The 23,712-nt window shown below is 40.8% G+C and overlaps 2 protein-coding genes across 2 annotated transcripts in view; both read right to left on the reverse strand.

Moving 5' to 3' along the window:
• Positions 1-3,032: 3,032 nt before the first annotated feature.
• LOC121956901 (uncharacterized) lies at positions 3,033-11,807 on the reverse strand. The gene is made up of 6 exons (XM_088069095.1): positions 11,615-11,807; positions 9,897-9,950; positions 6,601-6,644; positions 5,420-5,450; positions 4,136-4,380; positions 3,033-3,481 (listed from the first exon to the last, which is right to left on the reverse strand). Exons 1-6 carry the CDS (start codon positions 11,805-11,807, stop codon positions 3,167-3,169), a joined length of 882 nt encoding a protein of 293 aa, XP_087925221.1. The 3' UTR covers positions 3,033-3,166.
• Positions 11,808-12,939: 1,132 nt separating this feature from the next.
• col1a1a (collagen, type I, alpha 1a) overlaps positions 12,940-23,712 on the reverse strand; it is a 30,390-nt gene continuing 19,617 nt past the window's right edge. The window contains exons 30-49 of the mRNA XM_088069338.1: positions 22,259-22,357; positions 22,059-22,166; positions 21,020-21,181; positions 20,886-20,939; positions 20,684-20,791; positions 20,517-20,570; positions 20,345-20,398; positions 20,088-20,249; positions 19,798-19,905; positions 19,001-19,108; positions 18,854-18,901; positions 17,564-17,671; positions 17,409-17,462; positions 17,206-17,313; positions 17,055-17,108; positions 16,413-16,520; positions 15,997-16,276; positions 15,710-15,900; positions 15,371-15,613; positions 12,940-14,420 (exon numbers count right to left, since the gene is read on the reverse strand). Of these exons, the coding sequence (XP_087925464.1) occupies positions 14,274-14,420; positions 15,371-15,613; positions 15,710-15,900; positions 15,997-16,276; positions 16,413-16,520; positions 17,055-17,108; positions 17,206-17,313; positions 17,409-17,462; positions 17,564-17,671; positions 18,854-18,901; positions 19,001-19,108; positions 19,798-19,905; positions 20,088-20,249; positions 20,345-20,398; positions 20,517-20,570; positions 20,684-20,791; positions 20,886-20,939; positions 21,020-21,181; positions 22,059-22,166; positions 22,259-22,357 (2,358 nt within the window). The 3' untranslated portion in view covers positions 12,940-14,273. The remainder of the gene's footprint in view (positions 14,421-15,370; positions 15,614-15,709; positions 15,901-15,996; positions 16,277-16,412; positions 16,521-17,054; positions 17,109-17,205; positions 17,314-17,408; positions 17,463-17,563; positions 17,672-18,853; positions 18,902-19,000; positions 19,109-19,797; positions 19,906-20,087; positions 20,250-20,344; positions 20,399-20,516; positions 20,571-20,683; positions 20,792-20,885; positions 20,940-21,019; positions 21,182-22,058; positions 22,167-22,258; positions 22,358-23,712) is intronic.

Raw genomic sequence — 23,712 nt, forward strand, 5'->3', positions numbered from 1 at the left:
CAAAGTCGTCTGTAGAGTCTAAAGAAGTCACTTTCACCTCTGCAGATGTGTCTGTTTCAGCGCTGTGGCTGTCAAACACTCAGCTGTTCGACAGTCAAAGTCCTTCACTGCCTTTGGTTCTCCGTGGCGCTATTCTTATTATCATTGGCTGTTCGTGTCTGTCAAAACATGTCTGAAATGAGTTCTATCGACTACGTGTCACATTTCAATCAAGGAAAAGTTATATTGCGATTGATGTTGTTGCTGTTTTATCGCCCAGCCCTAAATCAGGCTATAAAAAATATTGTACATTAATGTGATTTTCTACTTTCTTTGTTTTTTTAACCAACATCAGTTCAAATCATAAATATCAAATATTCTTTAATTTTCAGACAATTTTCAGTCCTTTATGAGGAGCGTATGTGTGAGGACACCACACAGAGGATTACTGCTGACTGATGGACAGACAGAGACAAACTGTCCTATTGAGGTCAGAGGCCAGATGTCAAGATGATTACTGCTGGAAGGGAATATATTTATTAATATGTGTGTGTGTGTGTGTGTGTGTGTGTGTGTGTCGGGGGGAATTAGAGAGAAACCAGACAGACAGCAGACTGATAGTCTTACGTCCTTGCTGGCTTTTTTTTACTTAAACTGAAAGTAGAAACAGAAATAAAGTGTTGTTGTTCTCTTCTTTTAATTTGTAGGAACTCAAACAGAGATGGGGTTTAACACGACGGTAGTCTGACGGTTTGGAGGGACTTACCGATCATTCAGCAGCTTGTTCAGCGTCCGCCGGGGGGACAACACACAGCTCTCAGTGGGCCTGTGGGTTTGGAAAACATGTTTTCATCAAATTTGATGGTGATTTTTCTTTTCTTTTTAAAAAATAATTCTGTTTTTGCATTTTTTCTGTAATTTGATAATTTTTTTTGCTTTTAAAATGTCTTTTCAATGTTTTTAAACAAGACCAAATGGTATTGTTTCTTTTAAAAACATTTTGGTGATTTTTAAGAGACAAGCTGGTTGGGAAGGCACGTTTTCTTTTAAATTTTTTGCGATTATTCTTTTTAAATTTAAAAAAAAATTATTTTTTTTTAATTTTTAAAAAACCTTTGGCATTTTTTTTACCTCTAAAACTATTTTTTCTTTACTTTTGGTGATTGTTTTCTTTGAAAATCTTAATTTAATTAAAAAGATATTGTTGATTTAAAAAAAATCAATATCTTTACTTTAAAAAAGTTTTTCTTTTACAGTTTTTCAAAATTCATGTAAGCATCATTCAGTATTTTGTAGTCTTTGATTTGTAATTGTTTTCTATTTGTATTTCATGTAAAGCATCATTGAGTACTTTGAAAAGTGCTTGTAAGTCCAAAACAAGGTTTGATGATTTTTTAAAAACGTTTGGCATTTTTTTCTTGAATATTTTTTAAAGATATGTTTCTTTTTTTAAAATCTTAAATGAATATTAAAAAAACGAAAAATATTTTTTTGTTTTTAAAAACTTTTAGCTATTTGATTTTTTTGGGTAATTTATGACAGGCAGAAACTGTAAAAACACAATAATCATCGTTTTTGTTTTGTTTTTTAATTTCCAACAGTTCTCGAACATGATTCATGCATTTTCCCTCAATTTCCCTCAGTCACTCAATACAGCCTCTGATAAATAAAGAACAGTCCCTTAGGCCTGCTCCTATGTCTGAGAGTATACACACCTGTTTGCACCTGAGGCTGTTTTTTAAACATTCAGGTTGCTTTCTTCTGTTTAATTAGTGAAAAAATACAGAAAACAAAAGCCAGAAACACAAAGAAGACTCACGTGAACGTGGATGAAGTCTGCAGTCCAGGCATACCTGGAAATACCAAACAGATTTAAAAACTTCCTGGACAAACTACCTCACTAACAGCGGGGAGAAATTTAACCCACAGCTGAATCTGTAAGACGGTCGGCGCCATCACTGTTTCCATTAAGGTGTTAAGATGGACAACAACTCTGACAAACACTTTTCAGGCTCCACTTTTTATACTAAATCGTAAAAAAAAATAATACTAAAATAAAACTGACTTCCTTCTCCCCCATTACAAGGTCCCACTTGGTACAGTCCACACTGGGAACACCTGGGCTGCGTTCAGACCCGACAAATCGTTGCAGAATGTTTATTTGAAACCCGAGAAAATTTTGTTTAATTTCTTTTAAAAGCAAAGGAAAAGGCAACAGGCAACTTAGCAGGAATTTACAAAAAAACTTTAAAACTAACCGTGAAAAAGGGAGAAAGGTAAAATAATAAAAACAGGAAAAGACCAAAAATGATTGCAGAATAATATTTTACTGTAACCTAATTGTAAAAATATAATTTTAATAAAAATAGTTTTCTTTAATATTTTCCATATTTATTTACCTGTTTTCTAATGGTGCTCCACTCTGTTTCAGTGAAAGCTAAATTTCAGGTTACTTTCTTGTTACCTTTTACTTTTTAAAAAAAATGCATTTATTTATTTTATTTTTTGCAGTTTAGAGGACGTTTCATGCTCAGTTGATGGTTTCCTTTTTCCCCATTCTATTGAAACAAATTTAACCAAATTTGCTTATGTTTTAAAAGGGTTAAATGTTTGTGAAAGGCGTATAACAAAGCACACGAAAACTGACGTTGATCCAGGGTTGTTTTATTGTTATTTGTTTTTTCTTTTAAAATTTTTGCTGATTTTCAAAACAAAAAAAATCTGGATTTGTTTTTAAGTTTGATTATTTAAAAAAAATACTTTTAGTAATTGTTGGGGTTTTTTTCTTTTTAAATTTTTGGTGATTTTTTTTCTTTCAACTTTTTTGTTCTTTTTGTGATTTCTTTTAAAAAGGTTTGATGATTAAAATAAATGTTTCGGGGTATTTTTCTAAAATACTTTTTTTTATTGTTTTAAAAAAAATGACTTTTTTTTTCTTTAATTTTTTTTTTGGTGATTTATCAGAGCCAGAAACAGTATAATCAAACATTTTCGTTGAATTTGTTGGAGTCACGCCCCCTACCACATACAAGGGTTAAATGACAAAAAAAATCTGCGAAACTGTAACTTTTAATTTCAAACTTTTTAAAGGGAAGAAAAACATCGAGTCAAAACAAGTTACATCCAGAGCCACGAATAAATCAAACGGAACAAAATAAAAGCTTGTACAAAAAATAAAAGTTGGTATCTATGTTGAAGCGGCGAGGAGGCAGCGGAGCAGCAGAGCGGCGGCCACGCTGCACACGGACGCCCTCCGGCCTGCAGAGCTGGACATCACGTCCCTGCTGCGTCCCGGGCCGAGCAGAGGACAGCCCGAGCCGTACTTCGCTCCCAGCGTGGACACCCCCTCGCTGGCCAGCAGGACGCCGGAGAAGGTGATGGTCCTGGAGGTGGTGCTGGCCCAGGCGCAGCTCCCCACCTCCTGCTTCACCCACACCTGGTCGGCCCTCCTCAGCTCCTCCATGTAGAAGCAGGTGTTCAGGGTGGTGTCGGTGCCGGACACCTGCAGGACAGACAGCAGAGGGGGACACCGTTATTGGACACAATACCAGAGGAGATCCTCGTCATCTTCACCACAGACAAAAAAAATAAATATTTTTAGGTGTAAGTGTGTGTGCATAGGTACACAGGCACATGGTGTACTGAGGAAACACTATTATAAATACAATTAAACCTATAGATAAAATGATAAAAGTAAATAAATATAATATTATACATAAATAAATAATTTACTCTATATAGTAGATAAAAAGTTAAATGAAAGGATTCACAAACAATAATAGATATAAATATTAAAAAAATAAATAAATAAAAATAAAAATAGCAAATAAAATAATAAAAAAATCTAGTGGAACAGACTAAAATGTATAAATAAACTGTAGATAAATAAACAGGTAAAGTTCAATTTAAAGCCAAACTTAAAGGTTTGGTCTCGAGTTTACGTCTAAAACGCTCTCGTCTCCTTGTAGCTTCCACGTTGTTCCCACTTTTGGGCCTCAAAGCTCACGAACACATGAAGTCGGAAGAACGACTTCCAGACTCGGAAGCTTTGACCTTCTGACGTCACATGAACGCAGCGAATCTCCTCGACTGTCCTCAGGTTTCTGTTGACTTTTGATCACCTTTTTTTTTTTGAGTCTGGTTGAGGCTGGCGTACCTGAGCGTGGCACGCCATCCTCTTGTTCCCGTTGACCATGAAGTGCCACACGTTGTTGTGGTCTCCGCGGCAGAGCTGCGCCGCGAACACAAACTGGTAGACACCGGCCGCCGGCGCGATGAACACGCCCGTGTTGTTGTCGTAGCCCGCGCCCTGGTTCACCACCACCTGGTTGAAGACGATGGGGTTGTACAGGATGTCTCTCAGAGAGCCCTGGAAGGACACGTAGAAAAGGACGGCGCCCCCTGGGACACAGAGTCACGTCTCAACCATGTGTTTGTCCACATCACGTCCAACGACAAATTCAATATTCATTTCAGGGCTGTCGCCGTTAATCATGATTGTTTAAAGTCCGTACATAACACATTTTTAAAAAAAAAAACGACATTAATCGCTGCCTGACATTTTCATCTTTCAGACGTCGACTGTACCGGCCTGCATTTTAACCCTTTGAAACCCGGATCGACATCAGTTTTATGTGTTGAACTCTTTTCAAAAGCATTTAAACCTTTGAAACTTGAACAAATTGGTTTGATTTCTTATAAAAAAAAAAAGTAATCAGCATTTTGCCAAGAGATGCCAGAAAACTGCATAAAATTATGAAAAAGTGACAAGAAAATAAGCTAAATATTGGTTTAAAATTAGTTTAGATAAACAGGGAGAGAATGATTAGAAAATTATTTTCAAAAAAAGAAGAAACATCTCCAGAAAACTTTATTTATAATTATTAATATGACATATTTTAAATTATTTAATTATGATCATATATTATACTATACATTATTTCATTATTATTATATAATTTATTATTATATATTATTGTAATATGTTAATTTTTTAAAATTATTATTATTTATTTTTTTGTTTAAGGGGGTGAAATAGCACTCCGAAGTTTAATTTTGGCGATGGAAAAACAGCATGGTCATTTCAGGGGCCCCTTGACCTCTGACCTCCAGATATCTGAATGAAAGCGGGTTCAGTGGGGACCCATGAGTCTCAGCTGTACAGACGTGGACACTTTATGACCGTCCTTTGTGGTTTTTTGTTGTTTTCTTTTCATTCCCAATCAAGACAATCTGGTGAAAATCACTTTAAATTGACAAACTGGAATTAAATTGAATTGAAGTCATTATAAAATGTGATTAATGGTGAAAACATTATAGAAAATACCGGAGATTTAAAACAATGAATTGTTTGACAGCCCTGGTTAACGTTAATGTCTGCACAGAAACACATGTAACTAAATAACAAATAAATAAAGACGACAGTCAGTTTTTAACTCACCCTGCTGCCTGGCTGCTCTCTGACGGCGGATCTGTGGAGAATCAGCACACAGGCCGTTATTTTAAATCTGAAAAATATAAACTCACAGAAACACGTGAGACGACCACGACCTCTTAACACGCTGAGCTGAAATTATGTGGCGACACCACGGAAACAACGCCCGCTGAGAGTCAACCAGGATCCTTTGTTGTGGTGGAAAAAGTCTCTGGTTCAACGTCACGCAGTGGGTGCTGGTTCAAAAAAAAAAATCAACGTAAGAAAATGTTAGAAGAAAAAAAAAATGCCAAAAATGCCAAAAGTTTTGCCGATCATTTTTAAAAGAGAGAAATATTGCCAATTTTTTTTTTTTTAAAGAAAAACAAAGCTGCAGGCCTGCTTGTCTTAAAAAAACTTTATATTACCAAAAATGTCAAGAGAAAAGAAATCAAACATTTTTTAAAAAAACACCCCCAAAAAAAGGAAATATCTTGGGCCCACTTGTCTTTTAAAATCACCAAAAATTTGAAAGAAAAAAATTTGTGATTTAGTTAAAAAAATACCATCTTAAAGAACATTTTGGGACAAAAATGGAAATACGTTGGTTTATTCTGCATTTGTTCTCATCTTTATTTTTAAATAAAGATTAAATTAAAGGGTTTTTTTTTGGCTCATACTGACTGCAAGTTTGAACAACTTAAGTCCAACGAAACTCAAAATTTGAGAGTTCATAAATACTTTGTTTGTTTGTTCCTGATAACTGGCTCTGTTTACTCACCTTATATTTTTGCAGCATAAAAATTTGATTTGTGATTGTATGAAACTATAAAAAAGGATTCGGTGTATGTGAAGAGTTTAGATTGAGAATGTCTTTTTTTGTGCAATGTTGCAAACTTTGACATTTTTTTAAAAGTGAAAGTGGACTTCTTTTGTCTTAACATCTTTTCTGTAGTTTTGTCACGCTGCATGACATAATTTTGTAACTTTATAACGTACTTCCGTCTGTCCGTCCGTAACCAAAAACACATCTTTTTCTAAACATGAAGTTGTTTTGGTGTCTAAACCCGACGTGATGCCACCACCTAACTTAAAAACAGCATGTGCCGCCACCGCGTAATGCGGTCTCAAGGGGTCATGGACATTTCACATATGTGTGAGAGATCATGTTGGGATGTCGGTCAAAGGTCAAAAGTCAATTTACTTACTGGTTCCACTGGGCCGTCTACAACCAAACTGGTTACACACAACGCTGTCAGAAGAACAAAAACACAACATATCTGCAAGAGAAAGAAACCGAAAAAACTGAGACCAAAAAACAATTGACACACTGAGAACCAGACAGGACAGAGGGACAGACAGAGGGACAGACAGAGAGACAGACAGAGGGACAGACAGAGGGACAGACAGAGAGACAGACAGAGGGACAGACAGAGAGACAGACAGAGGGACAGACAGGACAGAGGGACAGACAGAGGGACAGACAGAGATACAGACAGAGGGACAGACAGAGGGACAGACAGAGGGACAGACAGGACAGAGGGACAGACAGACAGGACAGAGGGACAGACAGACACCTTGGCGGAGCTCATCTTCCTGCTGAGATCGCTGCAGCGCTGACTCGCTCTGTCAGGATCCTGCCGAAATATTTTTGTGCCCAACAGCCAAAGTTCAACTGCTGCTGCTTCATTACAAAATCTGTTTGAATAACTCTGCACACAAACACACACATTAACCCACACACACATACACATTTAATTTCACACACATAAATGCACACGCACACACACACACACACACACACACACACACACACAGACGAACTTAATTTACAATTTTCATGCTTCAGGAAAAACGGACAAATAATAAAAGAAAGAAGCCCTGCGATAGTCTGGCGACCTGTCCAGGGTAAACCCCGCCTCTCGCCAATGACAGCTGGGACAGGCTCCAGCCCCCCGCGACCCTTACGAGGACAATGAATAAATAAGTGCAAGAAAGACCCCCCCAACAAAGTTTTTATGCTCCCATGAGGTGATATTTCAGGTGCTTTAAAAAAGCCATATTTGTCCAAACTGCAGTGGAAACCCTGTTTAGTCTTTTCTAGGTCACATGACGCCGTGAGGTCACATGACGCTGTGAGGTCACATGACGCTGTGAGGTCACATGACGCTGTGAGGTCACATGACGCCGTGAGGTCACATGACGCCATGAGGTCACATGACGCCTTGAGGTCACATGATGCTGTGAGGTCACATGACGCTGTGAGGTCACATGACGCTGTGAGGTCACATGACGCCTTGAGGTCACATGACGCTGTGAGGTCACATGACGCCGTGAGGTCACATGACGCCATGAGGTCACATGACGCCTTGAGGTCACATGATGCTGTGAGGTCACATGACGCTGTGAGGTCACATGACGCCTTGAGGTCACATGACGCTGTGAGGTCACATGACGCCTTGAGGTCACATGACGCTGTGAGGTCACAGGAACTGGCTCCCTCATGATGCAGCAGCAGCTACAAGAGCTGTTATTGCATCACATAAGTCTGAGAAAGTTTTTAACCCACAATTCCTCTGTGAAATCGTGGACTACATCTCCCAGAAATCCCTCATACGTGGTCGCTCCCACGTATAAGGGGCTCGCCTTTCCATCACAGCTCCATAACACGCCTACGTGGCCTCGGATTGAAATAATGACGGCTAGTGCGGCGGCTACAATAGAAATAAAGCTGACAGAGAGCGTCGACTCTGCGAGGCTCAGCGGCTGCAGGGGACCGGACTTTGACCTCACGTTGGAACCACAAAAACAGTCCTGTATTGCTGTCTGCCAGGGTCAGACCAGTACACGTCAATTTCAGGTCAAGTCAGTTTTATGAATAAAGTCCGTTATCACAAAGTTTGACTCAGAGGGCTTTACAGCATATGATATTCCTCTGTGCTTAGACACTCACATTGACTCAGGAAAAACTAAAAAAAAAATATTAGAAATCTCAGTAAGAGCGACTTAGGAGGGACCCCTCTTCAGGATGGACAGAGGTGCCTGAGACATCATTAAAAACAATTAAATTACAGAATATAATTTATGATAGCATGTGATTTTACATGCAGATATTACAATTTATGTAAGTGGTGATAACAGTCACAGGTGCATATTAATAGTGGAGGCATGACTGATAGTAATGACGGTAGAAGTTGGCATCAAGCAGGACTACAACATCAGTGCAACCTCGACACAGGCACAGCCACAGACAGGACCACAGCAACAGCACAACAATGACCACGATCCAAGCTGAGCTGCAGGCAGAAATACAACATCAGCACAACCATGACTGTGATCCAGGCCAAACCAAAAGCAGGATCACAGCATCAGCACAACCATGACTGTGATCCAGGCGCAGCCAAAGGCAGGATCACAGCATCAGCACAACAATGACCACGATCCAAGAAGCCGAGTTAGTGTTTTGCAGTAACAGGACCATGAGTGTAAGCAGATAAAGAACATCCACTCACTCCCTCAACTGTCAGCTAAAAAGCTGCTTTATCCATATGTGCCCATATATTTTACAAAGTTTATGGATATATGTATATATATATATGGATACACAAGGAGGAAAGTTAAGCTACCTCAACTGACCTGTTGTATCATAAAAATAAAAAAAAAAGCCTCCAAAATAAGAAAGAGGGATCGATTAATGGTAGATGGTAGATTTATCTATTTACAAAGAAAAAAAGGGAAAAGATTGCACGCACATTTTTATTCATTTTTGAATCAGATGGGAAAGTTATTAGCAAGTGAGTTTTTAAAATCATTGTTCTGTTGTTGTAATACTCATTTTGACCACAAGAGGTTGACGTACGCTGCACGTTATTATCTGGTTTCAGTCGCTGTATTCTCGTTGCATCTGTGCATTTGTTGTTCAGATCTTGATGAAATAAAGTTAAATGTGATTTTGATGTCTGACATGTTTGTTTTGGGGTTTGTGTTCATTTAATGTGCAGAAAAGCTCAGTGCAGGAATTTAACTGCTGAGTTTTAGATTAAAGGTCAGTGCTGTAAAAGAAGTCTCTGTCCAGCAGATGGAGACACTGGACTGATAATGTCCATTTATCCCGAGACAGGACGTGGGACTTCATTCATGTGCTGCATGCTCTGAGGACAAATATTAACATAATTTTATGAAAAATAAGTAAAATGTACCTGTTAAGGTGGGAATATTATTTATGTAATGTTGTCAATAAGCCTGTTTTTTTTACTTTGTAAAAGGAGATACACACATTTCTGTATTTAAATAAGTTCAGACACATAACTTTATAAATGTGAAGGCCTGATATGCATGTCTTTTTATGTGTGTATAAATATGTTTGTTTATATGTGTATATGCTGTATATGTCTTTACCAGCTGAGCTACATAGACTCTATCACTTAAGTTTTCAGCTAAGTTTCAAATACTGCTGTTTTGTCCACATTTGTCTCTGCGGGATAAAAAGGAAACACTGACTCACCTGATGGGGACAGACTGAGGAACTCAGCTGCTGATTCGATGTCGTTGATCACATCTCATCACAGCTGCGTTGCCCCTAAATAAAAAAAACACTCAGAAACTGTTGTGTTGTGGCTTTTAGCTGTTCCTCTCTTTCCTATTAAGGGTTTTATTGGATTATCTGCAGATTAAAGGGAAAAATTAAAGACATTTGTCTGAGGACAGAGGCATGTGGTACGCTGTAACGCTGTGATTTGTGATAACGGGCTTTAGAAATAACATTGACTTGACTTGTACTTGTGGGTGATTTTTGCTTTCAGAATTCATGACCATCCGAACAGACGGAAAAAAACCCCACAAAGTATCCTAATCAAACATTTAGATTTGTGCTAATTATTTTTATGTTCATTTAGAGTAGAAATAAATCAGTGCATTGTGTTTTGTGTGTGTGGGTGTGTGTGTTTGGAATATATTTGATCTAATTATTACTAACGAAAAAAAATAGTTGCATTTGAGAGAAATGCAAAAGAGAAGCATCTCGGCTTGTGTTGGAAGATTTTTTAACCCCACTGAATATGAACCACCGCAGGCTGAATTTAAAGGATGTCGACCTGCCTGCTGCCCCGCCGCTCGGTCCGCTTGCTCTCTGCGGTCCGACACCGCTCAGCGTCGGCGCTCCACTGACGGCTCGAAGTGAAAACTTCATTGTGAAAAGGGAGAACCTCCACAGTCAGTCTGCTGCAGAAACATCTCTCATCTCCTGCAGGCCCACACCTGCGCCACATCACCTCCCTGCTCACTTCAACACGCCTCCTTTCAAGCAGGTTAATCCTGCCCCCTCCTTATCCTAAAATTTAGAGAGGACATCAGTCCATGCACCTTAAAAAACGCGACAATCTGCACTTTACGCATGCACATTAGCCACAATAGTTAAAAATAAAGAATATTTTACACGAAGGCTGAGCTGTTTGTGACAGTTTTTAGGTTATTTGCCAAGTTTGAACATTTGTGACGCTTCAGTTTCATTTGGCGTCTCTGTTTTTGAGGTCATCTTTGCAAATTTGTAAACTGCTCCAGACTGTATGCAAGTGTATTTTTAAAAGCTGCAAAATGCATGTAAGGATCTGAAACCTGAAACTGGCTTGATGATGAACATGGAGAAAAGGCAATGAGAAATTATTTCAGCGTTACAAGAAAATGCCCCAAAATTAGCCAAACAAAAATAAAAATAAAAGTAAAAGAACCAAAGCAGGAAATGACCTGAAAGGTGCTTAAATAAAAGAATAATTTCTGATAGTTATATTAAATATAAATATAGTTTTTTTGTTATTTTTCCTCGGTAATTTGAAAATTTAATAATGATTCTCTCTCTCATTTTTAGCTCATTTTTAAGGTAATTTTCTTGTCACCTTTTACATATTTTTTTGTAAAAAAACATTGTGTTTTGAAAGAAATCACACAAATTTACTGAATGTGTCAAAGGCTAAAAGGATTTTAAAGCTCTTTATGTCTGTGTGCTGTTACCTGGCCTCACCTCTGATATTAACCATCTGTGTACCGCTCTCTCCTGCAGAGCTTCCTCTCAGCACACAGAGCCTCCTCTGTGTGTGTGTGTGTGTGTGTGTGTGTGTGTGTGTGTGTGTGTGTGAAACTGGAGAGGTCAGCATTCCTCGGCCCAGGCCTCAAATAAAGACCCAGATTCTTGCAGAAATAATCCAGATTCCCGCTGGGACTGCAAACCTATCCGGGCTCCTGGGCAGCTGCCTCTCTCAAGGTGGACAATCGGTGTCTTTGTGATGCCAGCAGGCTGAGGACGCAGCCGGTCCACGTACCCAGCAGCCCTCAGTCCTGCTGCCGGACCTCTGTCTGCACACACTCTCCGCACACCTCGCCGTGGAAACACTGGATTATTTGGGACAAATATCCTCGACATCAGCGCTGGATTATCAGAGCTGCACACGTTTTATTGATGGATTACGGGTGTAAAAACTCTTCTCAGATTGGATGTATGATCAGCAGCTCTTTGGGATTACCTGACCATGACAACACGTCTCCGCCAGCTGAGAGGTAGGCCGCAGTTTTCCCTCTTTTGCACCCTGGGCTTCATTTTTACAGCACAAACCTACAGGCCCAGAGGGGACGACTATTTTCAGTGGTCAGTCTGGAAAACAAAGCAAACAAAATATTCAGTCTGCGTTTTTAAGCAAACAAGGACACACAAAGTGAGGAAATGTGCTGCTGGTTTCTCTGGGTTTTGTCTCAGTTGCATCTTTGTCTCTTCACACACACTCTGCTCTGTGTCTCCGCGAGGAGCACAAGCTTCAACCCAACGAGAGACAGGTTATCTTACTTTTTTCCTCATTCAGTCTCTGCACAACTTTTGAGTTGGTAAAAAACTGCTTTAACCCTTTGAAACCTGGAGCACCATCACTTTACTTCACAAGTATTTAAACCTTTGAAAACAAATTGGTGAAATTTCTTTAAAAAATGTGAGAAAAAAAGGCAGCACTGAGCAACTTGGCAAGAAATGTCCTGCAAATTTATTCAAAATTTTACAGAATTATTACTTTTTCTTAAGCACCCTTTTTTCGAGTACTTTTCTTTGCTATTTTTACTTTCCTTGTATTTTTTAAAACATTTTTTAAGGTATTTTTCTTGGCATATTTTAAACTTTCCTTATTTACTTATTTTTTATTTATTCAGGTGGTTTTAGTTGTAGTAATTTTCATGTACTTTTTTTTAGACTTTCCCCTTTGTTGTAAATATTCAGGTATTTTTCTGGGCTTTTGTTTTTACTTTTCCCTTTTCCTTTTTTTTAAAGGTTATTTTCTTCCATTTTGAGAATTTCCTTTTTTTCTGATTTTTTTCCCCTTGAGGTTTGTTTTTGCTAATTTTCAGGTAATTTTTTTGTATTTTTTCAAACCAATTTGTGCTATTTTCTGGGGTCATTTCCTCCTTCTCATTGCCTTCTCTCCACTCTTTTTTTTTTGGGACAGAAATCATGCCAATTTGCTCAGGTTTCAAAGGGTTAATTCTGGGCCAGTCAGTGAGTCAGTCAGGCAGGATTCAATGTTAGACCACTTAACATGCTTTATTTCAGCATTCAAAATAATTAAAAACATCTCAATTTATTATACATATACAAAATAGGTACAGATCCTTGTGGTGTTTTCCCCCATGTCTGCCTTCTCTCACAAACTCTTGGCTCTTTCTTTCTGTGCACTTTTAAAAAAATGTCAAATTATTATGATTTTTGGTTGTTGTTGGTGAGAAAATTCACCCTTCGCACAAGACAACAAGAAACAAACTACAACAGGAGGGAAATTTGGAGGACAATGAGATTCGGGGAGATTTGAAACATTAAAAAAAACAAACAAAAAAGGTGAAGAGAGATCACTTGAACTCAGAGATCGAGATAGAAGAAGTCTGTCTCAGTCTGGACACCAAGAACAAAAACTGCGGTTTCATTTTAGCACCAAGAGGAGCCTGAACACAACAGCCAGGAGACCTCAAAGAAAGAATAGCACCTTATTAGTATTTTTTTAGCTGTTTCTGCTTCTGGTAAAGTGTCGGGAAACCTCGACGCCCCGCCGACCGCCACAGGCCTCACAAACACTGGGCCTTTTTTTTTAACAGTTGGTACTCCTTGTTTTTCTGAGGTAGGATTTTCAAAAAAGAGGTTTAAACCCATGTTTCTCTGCTGGTGGTTTTAATGTGACTTTTCTTTCAAATTAAAAAAAAGAAAAAAGGGAGAAATAGAAACAAGAACAACAAACGAATCACAACAGCTGCATCACAACAGGACGGGCAGAACAACAAAGACAAAGTGGCTGTCAGTTTCACCGTTTATTCATCAACACCTGAAACGTGGTACAAAGCAATTGGGTTCTGTCTGTTGGGACTGTCCTTTCATTCCTCTCACCACAGTGGTGTATAAAAATACAAAAGTCACCTGTGTGTGTTTCTGTAAACTCCAGAGAGGCCTGGTTTGGCTGGATGAAGAGGGGAAGTCAATTTTTTTTACACTTTACAGAAGCATATATTATTTTCTTGTTGCCAGTGAAACAAAATGTCTTCTCTACAGGATCCTTGGTGTTGGTGATGGTAAAAAAAAAACAAAAAAAAAATCAAGAGTCAGGAAAAAAAAAAAAAAGTAGTGGTCCCAAACGCGACGATGCAGACTCCGCAACATCGCCGCCGTCTTGTTCGAAGTGCAGGTTTTTAGGCAAAGTGGACCATCAGAACAATGGCCGAATGGAAATCAGGAGGTCAGATTTTTTTCAGAAAAATGGCTTTAGAGAAATGTTTTGTTGGGCTTTTTTTAGAGAGAGATGACTGCTAGAAAAAAATAAAACACACACACACACACAACAACAATTTCAAGTCCAGATTTCTCTTTTTACAAGAAACAGACGGGTCCAACTTCAAGGCCAAACTCTTGGTCTGGAGCACCAACGTCCATAGGAGCGATATCAATGATGGGCAGGCGAGATGTTTTCGTTGTTTTGTAGTCGATGACTGTCTTGCCCCACGCACCGGTGTGTGACTGCAGCGAGAGGACAAGAAACGGAAGTTAGCGTCCAAACTTTCACCTGATTTGAATTTTAGCAAAATATTATAAACATAAAATATTCAGCTGAGGAGACGACCCTCCTTTTTCAGAGGTACCCACTTTAAAACGAACGGTTGACAATGTAAAACTCAAAAAACATCAATTGGCCAAAACTATTCCTTTTTAAATAGGTTTCATGTTTTTGTTATGTTTCTTTCTTTTCCCTACACTTTATTTATTTGTTGTGCGATTACGTTCATTTATCCTGAAATATTTTCTTTGCAATTTTATTATGAAAATCTAGAACATACATACTCCATGCAACAAATGCATCCAATTACGTTTGGAAAAAAAGCTCAAAATTTTCCACTTGGTTATTGCAGACATAAAATTACTGCTGTTGACAATTAAAAGTTAAAAAAAAATAATTTTATATTGGAAAAATTGTTTGACTATTTAGACATCTCATTTTCACTGTGTCTAAAAAATGATTTGTTTTGGAATTTAATTTATTTTTACTCAATTTTTATATTGTGCAATATATTTACAATATTTTTTGTTAAAATCCGTAACATGCATTCTCCATTTAATAATTGCATTCAATAAAATTTGGAAAAAAGGGGGCATCAAAATTCATACTGCACAGTCGATGCTGAAAATTTTGCCTGAACTTGCTCAAAGCAGATGAACTGTAAGACGAGCAAACATGTCTGATGAACTCCCTCAGGTCTCTGCTTTGACTCAAGGTGCTGAACCTCCGACCCTCAAACTCATGCTACTGGTTGTTGCAGGTAAATCTGCATAAGAGTATCGACTAACGACTTGGACTTTCTGTGTTTTCGTTGTGCCCAAAGTACGACGACTGCACGGACCGAGCTACAGATTTCGAACTAAGCAGAAATCTGTCTTTAAAGGAGAAATAGAAAATATGTTGCTTTTCTCACCGTGCATCCGTCTTCCAGGACACTGTAGGTGAAGCGGCTGTTGCCCTCGGCTCTGATCTCGATCTCGTTGGAGCCCTGGAGGAGCACGGCCTTCTTGAGGTTGCCGGCGGAGGCGTCCATGTAGGCGACGCTGTTCTTGCAGTGGTAGGTGACGTTCTGGGAGGCCTCAGTGGACATGAGACGCAGGAAGGTCAGCTGGATGTTGACGTCCTCTGGCTTGGAGCCCTGGCTGCCGTACTCGAACTGTGGAGGACAGGAGGGACGGGGGAGACGTTAGTGAGTGAGCGCTCAGAGGTGGAGCGGTTAGTCGAGGATGGAAGAAGAGCTCCGTTTGTTCACCTGGAAGCCGTCGGTCATGGCCTCTCCGAACCAGACGTGCTTCTTCTCCTTGATGTTCTTGCTTGTGTACCAGTTCTTCTTGGCGACCTGGCTCTGAGTGGGGGATACGCAGGTCTCTCCGGTGTCCATGTTGCAGTAGACCTTGATGGCGTCCTCAGTGCTGCCCTGGTCGGGGTCGATCCAGTACTCGCCTGGAGGAGTTCGGAAAAGGGCAGAAAAAAAAATCAGAGCTCCAGCACTTTTCTCGTCCTTCGTGCAGATTCGACCGCTCTGGCGTCAAAACTCACCGCTCTTCCAGTCAGGGTGGCACATCTTGAGGTCGCGGCAGGTTCTGACGGGGTTCTTGCGGGTACCATCGGGGCTGCGGATCTGCTCGATCTGCTGGCTCAGGCTCTTCAGGGTGCTGTCCACCTCCAGGTCGCGGTCGCGGAGAACGTTAGCGTCATCAGCGCGGTACATGCGGAAGGGATCGGGGGCCTTCTCCTGAGGCTGGGAGATGAAGCCAATGTCGAATCCGCCACCAGGGGCACCGGGTGCTCCAGGAGGTCCGGGAGGTCCAGGAGGACCCTGAGAGACAGGAAAGGGGAGAGAAGGCAGAGAGGAAGCTGCTTACTTGCGGATTGAAGCTTTGAGTTGCTCCAAAAAATCGCAACCTCTATATTCTGTCAGGTAAGAGACAGAGTGAAAGGACAGATGGACTCACAGCAGGTCCCATCTCTCCAGAGCGTCCACGAGGTCCAGGAGGTCCACTGGGTCCAGGCAGGCCAGTCATACCATCCTTACCAGCGGCTCCAGCAGATCCAGACGGGCCCTGCAAACAGCATGAAGGGGATTCTTAGAGTGCTGATATGAAACTTACGGCCTAAAATTTTATAAACGTCCTAAAATCCAAGAAAGTCCAAAAATCCTAAAAGTGTCCTAAAATCTGAGAAAAATCCAAAATGCATCCTAGGATCCTAAATATGTCCTAAAAATGTACTAAAATCCAAAGAAAACCTCAAATCTGAGAAACATACAAACATCCTGGAAATGTCCTAAAATGTCTTGAAAATGTTTAGAAATGTCCTAAAATCCAAGAAAGTCCTAAAATTTTATAAACATCTTAAAATCCTAAAATTGTCCTACAATCCAGGAAACATCCGAAGATCCAAGAAATGTCCTTAAATCCTGAAAACATGTATGGGGCTGCTGTAACTGGCCCCTGTGATTTTGCAGAAGTGGCCCCTGAGCGGAGCACATTGAGGCTCCCTGCATGAAAGTGTCTCCGAACACTTGGAGACACGAAAACCTCCAAACCTGTAAAAGTGCTCAGAGCTCTGGAGGACTGTGTGGTGTGTTGACTCACTCTGGGTCCAGCGGGTCCAGCAGCACCAGCGGGTCCCATCTCTCCAGAAGATCCCTGTGGGTCCACAGCAAAAACACATCAGAGACTAAGTTTGTATATTTTGTGTGTGTTTTGTCGGTGTGTGTGTGTGTGTGTGAGAGAGGGGACGTACAGCGGGTCCAGGAGGTCCCTGCATGCCGGTGAATCCTCTGTGTCCCTTCATGCCTCTCTCTCCAGCCTCTCCGGTCTCTCCCTTGTCTCCACGAAGACCAGGAGCTCCCTGTTTTGGGGGAAAAAGGAGACGAGTGTTGTTTTGCTTCACTCCACGAGCTGTTTTTTCTGTTTGTGTGATCCGGTGCTGATGTTGGTACTCACAGAAGGACCACGAGGTCCAGCAGGGCCAGCGGGGCCAGCAGGTCCAGCAGGTCCCTGAAAAACACAAAAATCACTTAAATGCAGGCAAACACAATCTGAATCCTTCAGATACTTTCATTAAAAGACAAATACGAATCTGAAAAATCGTCACTCACAGTCTCTCCACGGTCACCGTTCTTTCCAGCGGGTCCGACGGGTCCAGGGGCTCCAGAGGGTCCGGGGGCACCGGGGGCTCCAGCAGGACCGCTCTCTCCACGGTCTCCCTAAAACATAAAAATAAAAGATTTAGATTAAACCAAATATCTCACAGGACTGTCAGCGGTTTTGATTTTTTTGAACTCAACATAAACTCATTTACACGGAAACGTTTCATAAATTTGGTGAATAAACTAAATCTGGCTGTGCAAACACAAAATTGCAAAAAAAAATGCAAGATATCTAAAGAAAAAAATTTCAAACTGCAAAGGTCATCAAGCAAAAATAAAAAAACCTCAAATTTAATCACGTTTTGCACCTTTTTCACTTTTGTGTCAAGATCAGCTGTAGAGTCTGCAGAGACGGCCGCCAGCTTGTTTTAACACAGATTAGTGTGCTGTGCTTTTGCTGCCACTAGATGGCACAAAAAAACGTCCACAGGTGAGGACGAAAGGATCCAGTTCAGCAGAGCGAAGTATAAAGCGCAGCAATCCCAAAATATGAGAGCCTGAAAAGACTTATGGAGGTCATTTTGTTGAACTCTTCTGGTCAGTTTTACTTAAAAACTTTAGTTTAGGTAACTCAATAAAAGCAGTTTGGACACTAACTTTTTATAAGTTAAAACAAAAGAAAGACTTTTTAAGGTGCATACAAAACATTACAGGTGTCTCTGGTCTGGCATCATATTGGCGTCATGTCAGTTTTTTTTACAGACATGGCTCTGATTTTGTGTGCCGCTTTCTTTTTTCTCCTTTTTTGTGTTCGCTCAGTTAAACATGAGAAAAAGTCCAGTTACAAGAAAACTACATGAAATTTAACAGAAAAAAGGGAAGACAAAGGGTAAAAAACAAACAGAAAACAAAATTCTAATAGCTGATTATAATAATAATAATAATAATAATAATAATAATAATAATATAATAATAATAATAATAATAATAATAATAATAATAATAATCATAATGAAAGTTTTCTTGTTTTTTTCCCCATTTAAAAAATTACTTCTTATAGTTTCTCCCTCTCTTTCTCTTTTATAAAAACTAATTTGTAGGTCTTTTTTATTTCATTTTTTCCTAATGTTTTGCAATTTGAGGGACGTCTTTCAGCGGCTTCTTAGACGTTTTCTGCAGGCAGCGATGCTTTTGTTCAGCTCAGCCTCGCTGACTCTTCTCACTGTGCCGTTTGGAAACAAATCTAACTCGTTAAGCTTTTCACCGTGGTGACTCAGCGATGAGGTGGTTTGGACTCACCTTGGGTCCAGCAGATCCGTCGCGACCAGCTGCTCCCTCGCCACCGGGCTTCCCTGAAACACGGCGAACACAGAGCAGGTTTATGGATTTGGATACTCCAGTGTGAAAAAGTCAGACAGATATGAGCGTATGGGTTCTTCTTCATACCTCACGTCCGGGCTCACCAGGGGCACCAGCCAGTCCAGGGGGTCCCATGGGTCCGGGAGGTCCGCGCTCACCACCAGGGCCAGAAGGTCCATGCTTTCCAGCCTCTCCCTGTGGGTGAAACCGCCACAGTCAGGCCGGTCCTAACAGCCTCAGGTCCTTCTCAAAGCAATTATCTGGACTCGATCAGTGTTGCAGGTTTTAAAGCCGGAATAATTACTACCTTAAGGTTAAAGTTTGCTGGAGGTCACATAATGTCACTGTTTTTTTCTTTGAAACCTTTGAATTGGCTTGATTTCTCACAAAAAACATGTCAAGAAGGCCTTAAGTAACTTAAAATTACTCAAAAATTAGCAAGAAATTTGTAAACATTTACCCAAAACAAATCACCTGAAATAAGTAATAAACTGAACCTGAAAAAAGTATTTAATTAAAAAGAATCATAAATATAAATAATATTAATATTTTTCAGTAACCTAATTTTAAATATATAAAAATAATAATTACAAATATTATTTTCTTGATATTTTCCCCAGTTATATTATAATTTTCTAATAATACTCTTTTTTAACAGATAACAGATCATTTTCAGGTTATTTTCTCGTCCTTCACAGTTGTTTTTTTTTAGTAATTTGTGAGACATGTCATGCCAAGTTGCTGATTGCTTTTGCTCTCCATGTTTTTGAGAGAAATCAAACCAAGTTGATCAGGTTTCAAAGGTTGAATATTTCTGGATCTGGATTTGATTTGTGGCTGGTTCAAGACGTTTGGGCGCTCTGCTTCCAACCGTTTTTACTTACAGAAGGTCCGGGCAGGCCAGGGAAACCTCTCTCTCCTCTCTGTCCGGGCAGACCGACAATACCACGCTGTCCAGCGATACCCTGAGGTCCAGGCAGACCAGCACTTCCCTGCAGGGGGCGACAGAGGAAGACAAAGAGTGGGTGGTTAGACACCGAGGTTCAGGGTGGCAGGAAGTGAACACCTGAACTATGTCTGCATGTTGTCAGTGAAAATTTGGAGACTTCAGTCTTTCATTTTTGGGCACTGCTTGGTTCTGTGAAAAGGTTTGTTTTTGTGGTTGGTTACTTACGCTTGCACCCTCAGCACCAGGGCTACCCTTCTCTCCAGGAGCGCCTGGGGGTCCAGAAGCACCAATCTCACCAGTGCGACCAGCAGGTCCAGTCTCACCACGGTTTCCTTTGGGTCCCTCTTTGCCAGTGGCTCCAGCGGGTCCAGGAGGTCCAGGGTTGCCCTGTGGTAGGGAGCACAACATTGCTGAGAACCATCCTGGATGGTGAGCCTCGCAGCAGCAACAACATGTGCTAATAACATTAGAGAAGGACTTACAGAGGGGCCGGGAGGTCCAACTCTGCCAGCAGCACCAGGGAAGCCAGTAGCACCCTAAGGAGACAGACAGACCATGAAAAAACAAGAAAACTCCAGACCAGTGTCTCTGCTCAGTATGAATAAATGTAGTAAAGGGAGAGACGGACAGCTTAGAGGAAACTTAGTGACTTACAGGAGGTCCAGCAGCTCCGCGGGCTCCCTTGGGGCCAGTGTTTCCAACGGGACCCTGAAAGAACATACCATTAATCAACATGCGAGAACCAGGACCAGGCAACGTAGCCCCGACTTTGAATATTCTCTTGGAACTATGGGATTTTCTCAATGCATGAGTTTACAAACCTGAGGTCCAGGGGCACCAGTGGGTCCAGCAGCGCCGGGGGGACCAGCATCTCCCTTAGCACCATTATCTCCAGCCTCTCCCTTGGCACCAGGCTGTCCATCACCACCCTGATGGCGGACAGAAAGAGAGAGACTCAGTAAAGTCTGAGTTGAAGCTTCAAGCTAATGAAAAGCAGTCGGTGAGATGATGACTATGACTTACAGGAGGTCCGGCAAATCCAGCAGGTCCAGGGGGTCCAGACTCTCCGCGCTCACCCTGCGGAAGAACAAGAATCAGTCAAGGATTTCAAGATCCGAACAGCTTGAGAAATTTGAGCTTCTTTAGGTTGTACTTACAGGGGCTCCACGAGCTCCGGCAGGTCCAACAGCTCCAGCGGGGCCAGGCTCTCCCTTGTCTCCGGTGGCTCCAGCAGGTCCGGGAAGTCCAATGGGTCCAGTCAGACCACGGGGTCCATCCTTACCAGGAGCGCCATCAGCACCCTTGGCTCCTTGGTCTCCCTGGGTAATGGGATGAAGAGAGGAAGTGAGGCACGGACCTTTTCATTGCTATTCTGTTGCAAGTACAGCAGCTTTGGTCTGTTGTGAGTTGTCCAGGTCAGGGTCACTCTAGGTCCTAAATCGTAAGCAACTGGACTTGAGTTTCTTGAAGATGTACCCGAAGAGCTTCTTCAGTTCTGGCCAGACAAGTGGAGTAACATCTCGGGATAATCAGAACTGAAGAAGCCGCTCGGATGAGAGGTTTATTTGTTTGTTTATCCCCATTACTTGCTACCAGGGTAGTAACTACTCTTCCCGAGGTCCGCACATAAAAAAACATACACAACATACAAACATATAAACATTACCCTAAACTTAAACCCACCCAGCACACCCTAGACCACCCCTTCACTACCCAGAACACTATAAAATCCAAAGAATTATAGTCCGGTTGATATCGAAAATCATTAAGTACGACCCACCAGTAACAACTACAGTAAACTTGCAACTCATTTTTTAAAGTTGTGTTTTAAAGGGGACATGGAAGCATATTCCATGGTGTTGTAGCTCTGTACAGTTGGCACTAAGTTACCCGTCCAGTGATTCGACTGTGCCTGTCATTGATATGTGCAATCTTTTAGAATAAGCTTTCAGGCTCGGCCATCGCACAAATATAACGAAAGAAAACTAGGAGATTGCACAATAGTCTGGACTTGACTTTTATCCAGGAGACAGCATTGTGAATGCCATCGACACTTCTGGTTCTGGATGAACGCTGAAGAGCCAAACATCCTCAAGAAACTCAAGAAAGTCCAGCTGCCTACGATAGAGCATCAAAAAGGAAATGGCTTTGGTCTACTTCCTGTCAGATACTCGGAGTACTGTTGTGGCGACTCACTCTGTCTCCCCTCAGTCCTGGAAGTCCAGCAGCACCGCGCTCACCGGGCATTCCCTGCAGTCCAGGAGGACCCTGAGCTCCGGGAGCACCGGGGGCTCCAGCATCTCCCTAAAAAAGACAACAAAAATCAAGAGGGTTACATGACAAATCTATGAGAACCTCTCAGAAGTTGTTTTCCTTTCACACTTTTAAGGTTTTACCTTAGCACCTTCGTTTCCAGCAGAACCAGGGGATCCACGGGCACCAGTGGGTCCAACGGCACCAGGGGCACCACGCTCACCGGGGAATCCTCTGTCGCCCTGAGAAGGGGTGGACATAGAGTTAGGTACGGTGAAGTCCGACAACAGTCGAAATCCCGAGGATCTATCGGAGGGCGGATTGCTTATCAATAAGGTTGATGATGAGAAGCTTTCATCCCAGAATACAAACTATTTGTCTGTTATACTTTCAATCAAAGGTCAAAGGTTCGATCTCCTGCAGTCTACATATCTATATCTATACATATCTTGGGCAAAATTAGTCCCGTTTTAAATGTGCATGAATGATTATTAGACCTCGGTCATCAGATCTCGGTCTGTGTGTGTCAGTGGGGTAAATGGTGGTTGCTAAGACCTGAAAGGTGGCATCTAAATACAGGCCACAAATTTTCAAAACATACTTTCTCATCAAAAGGACAAATTCCAAGAAAATGTTGTTGATATTTACCAAAGGGAGGTACTAATGTGAGGTGGAAAGCTTTCATCCCAAAACTATTTGTCTGTTATACTCTGAACAGTTGTAGCTCAGGTGAAGCGAATGTCTACCAATCGGAAGGTCGATGGTTTGATTTTCTGCAGTCTACGTATCAACATGCCTTTGGGCAAAATACTGAACCCCAAACTGCTCCCTAAATGAGCGTATGTGAACAAGATATTCACCTCATTGTCGGTGCAGTCGGTCCCACAAAATCAATAAAGAAAAATGACCCCAAAAAAGTGCAGAAAATTTTAAAAAGTATATATATATTTTTTTCCTCTAATTTATTCTTTAGACAGATAATTTGTAATAATCATAAATATTGTTTTCTTTCTCTTTAAAGTTTTCTTTTTCAAATTATCTGACTTTGGCCACCGGTGTATGAACGTGTGTGCGGATGAGGCGAATTGTCCCTGTCGCTAAGACTAGAAGGACAGAAGATCGTCGTATGTTTTAAAGCCCTCTGAAGCTAATTGTAATTTGCAATATTGTACTTTATAATTGAAATAGAATTGAAATAACTATTTGCACATCCCTTTGGCGCACCCTTTGTGACTGAGTTAAAAAACTTTGACTTTGCAAATGTATTTCGCCAACACCCCCTTAGCATTAGCCTGCTATTAGCCTATTAGCATCACCATCAATGTCCGATCAAGCATCAACAGGTGGCCTTTTTTTAGGACCTGTGCATCAGAAATATTGATTTATCAATACATGTTGAGTCTGAATAGTTGAAACAGTTTCAATAGTCATTTTCTGCAGTATTGATAGACCGGCCTATTATTAATGTTTCCTACAGTCATTCTGTTTTTCTCTGCGAGTAACCAAGAAAAAAAAATCACCACATTAGAAAATGTAAGGTTCAGTATGTATCCTGAGATGTTTATCTTTAAAGTTTTTCATTCAAAATAGCAAAAAA

Source organism: Plectropomus leopardus, chromosome 18, assembly GCF_026936395.1.
Source record: "Plectropomus leopardus strain MGB_pleo_1.0 chromosome 18, ASM2693639v1, whole genome shotgun sequence".
NCBI lineage: Eukaryota > Metazoa > Chordata > Actinopteri > Perciformes > Serranidae > Plectropomus > Plectropomus leopardus.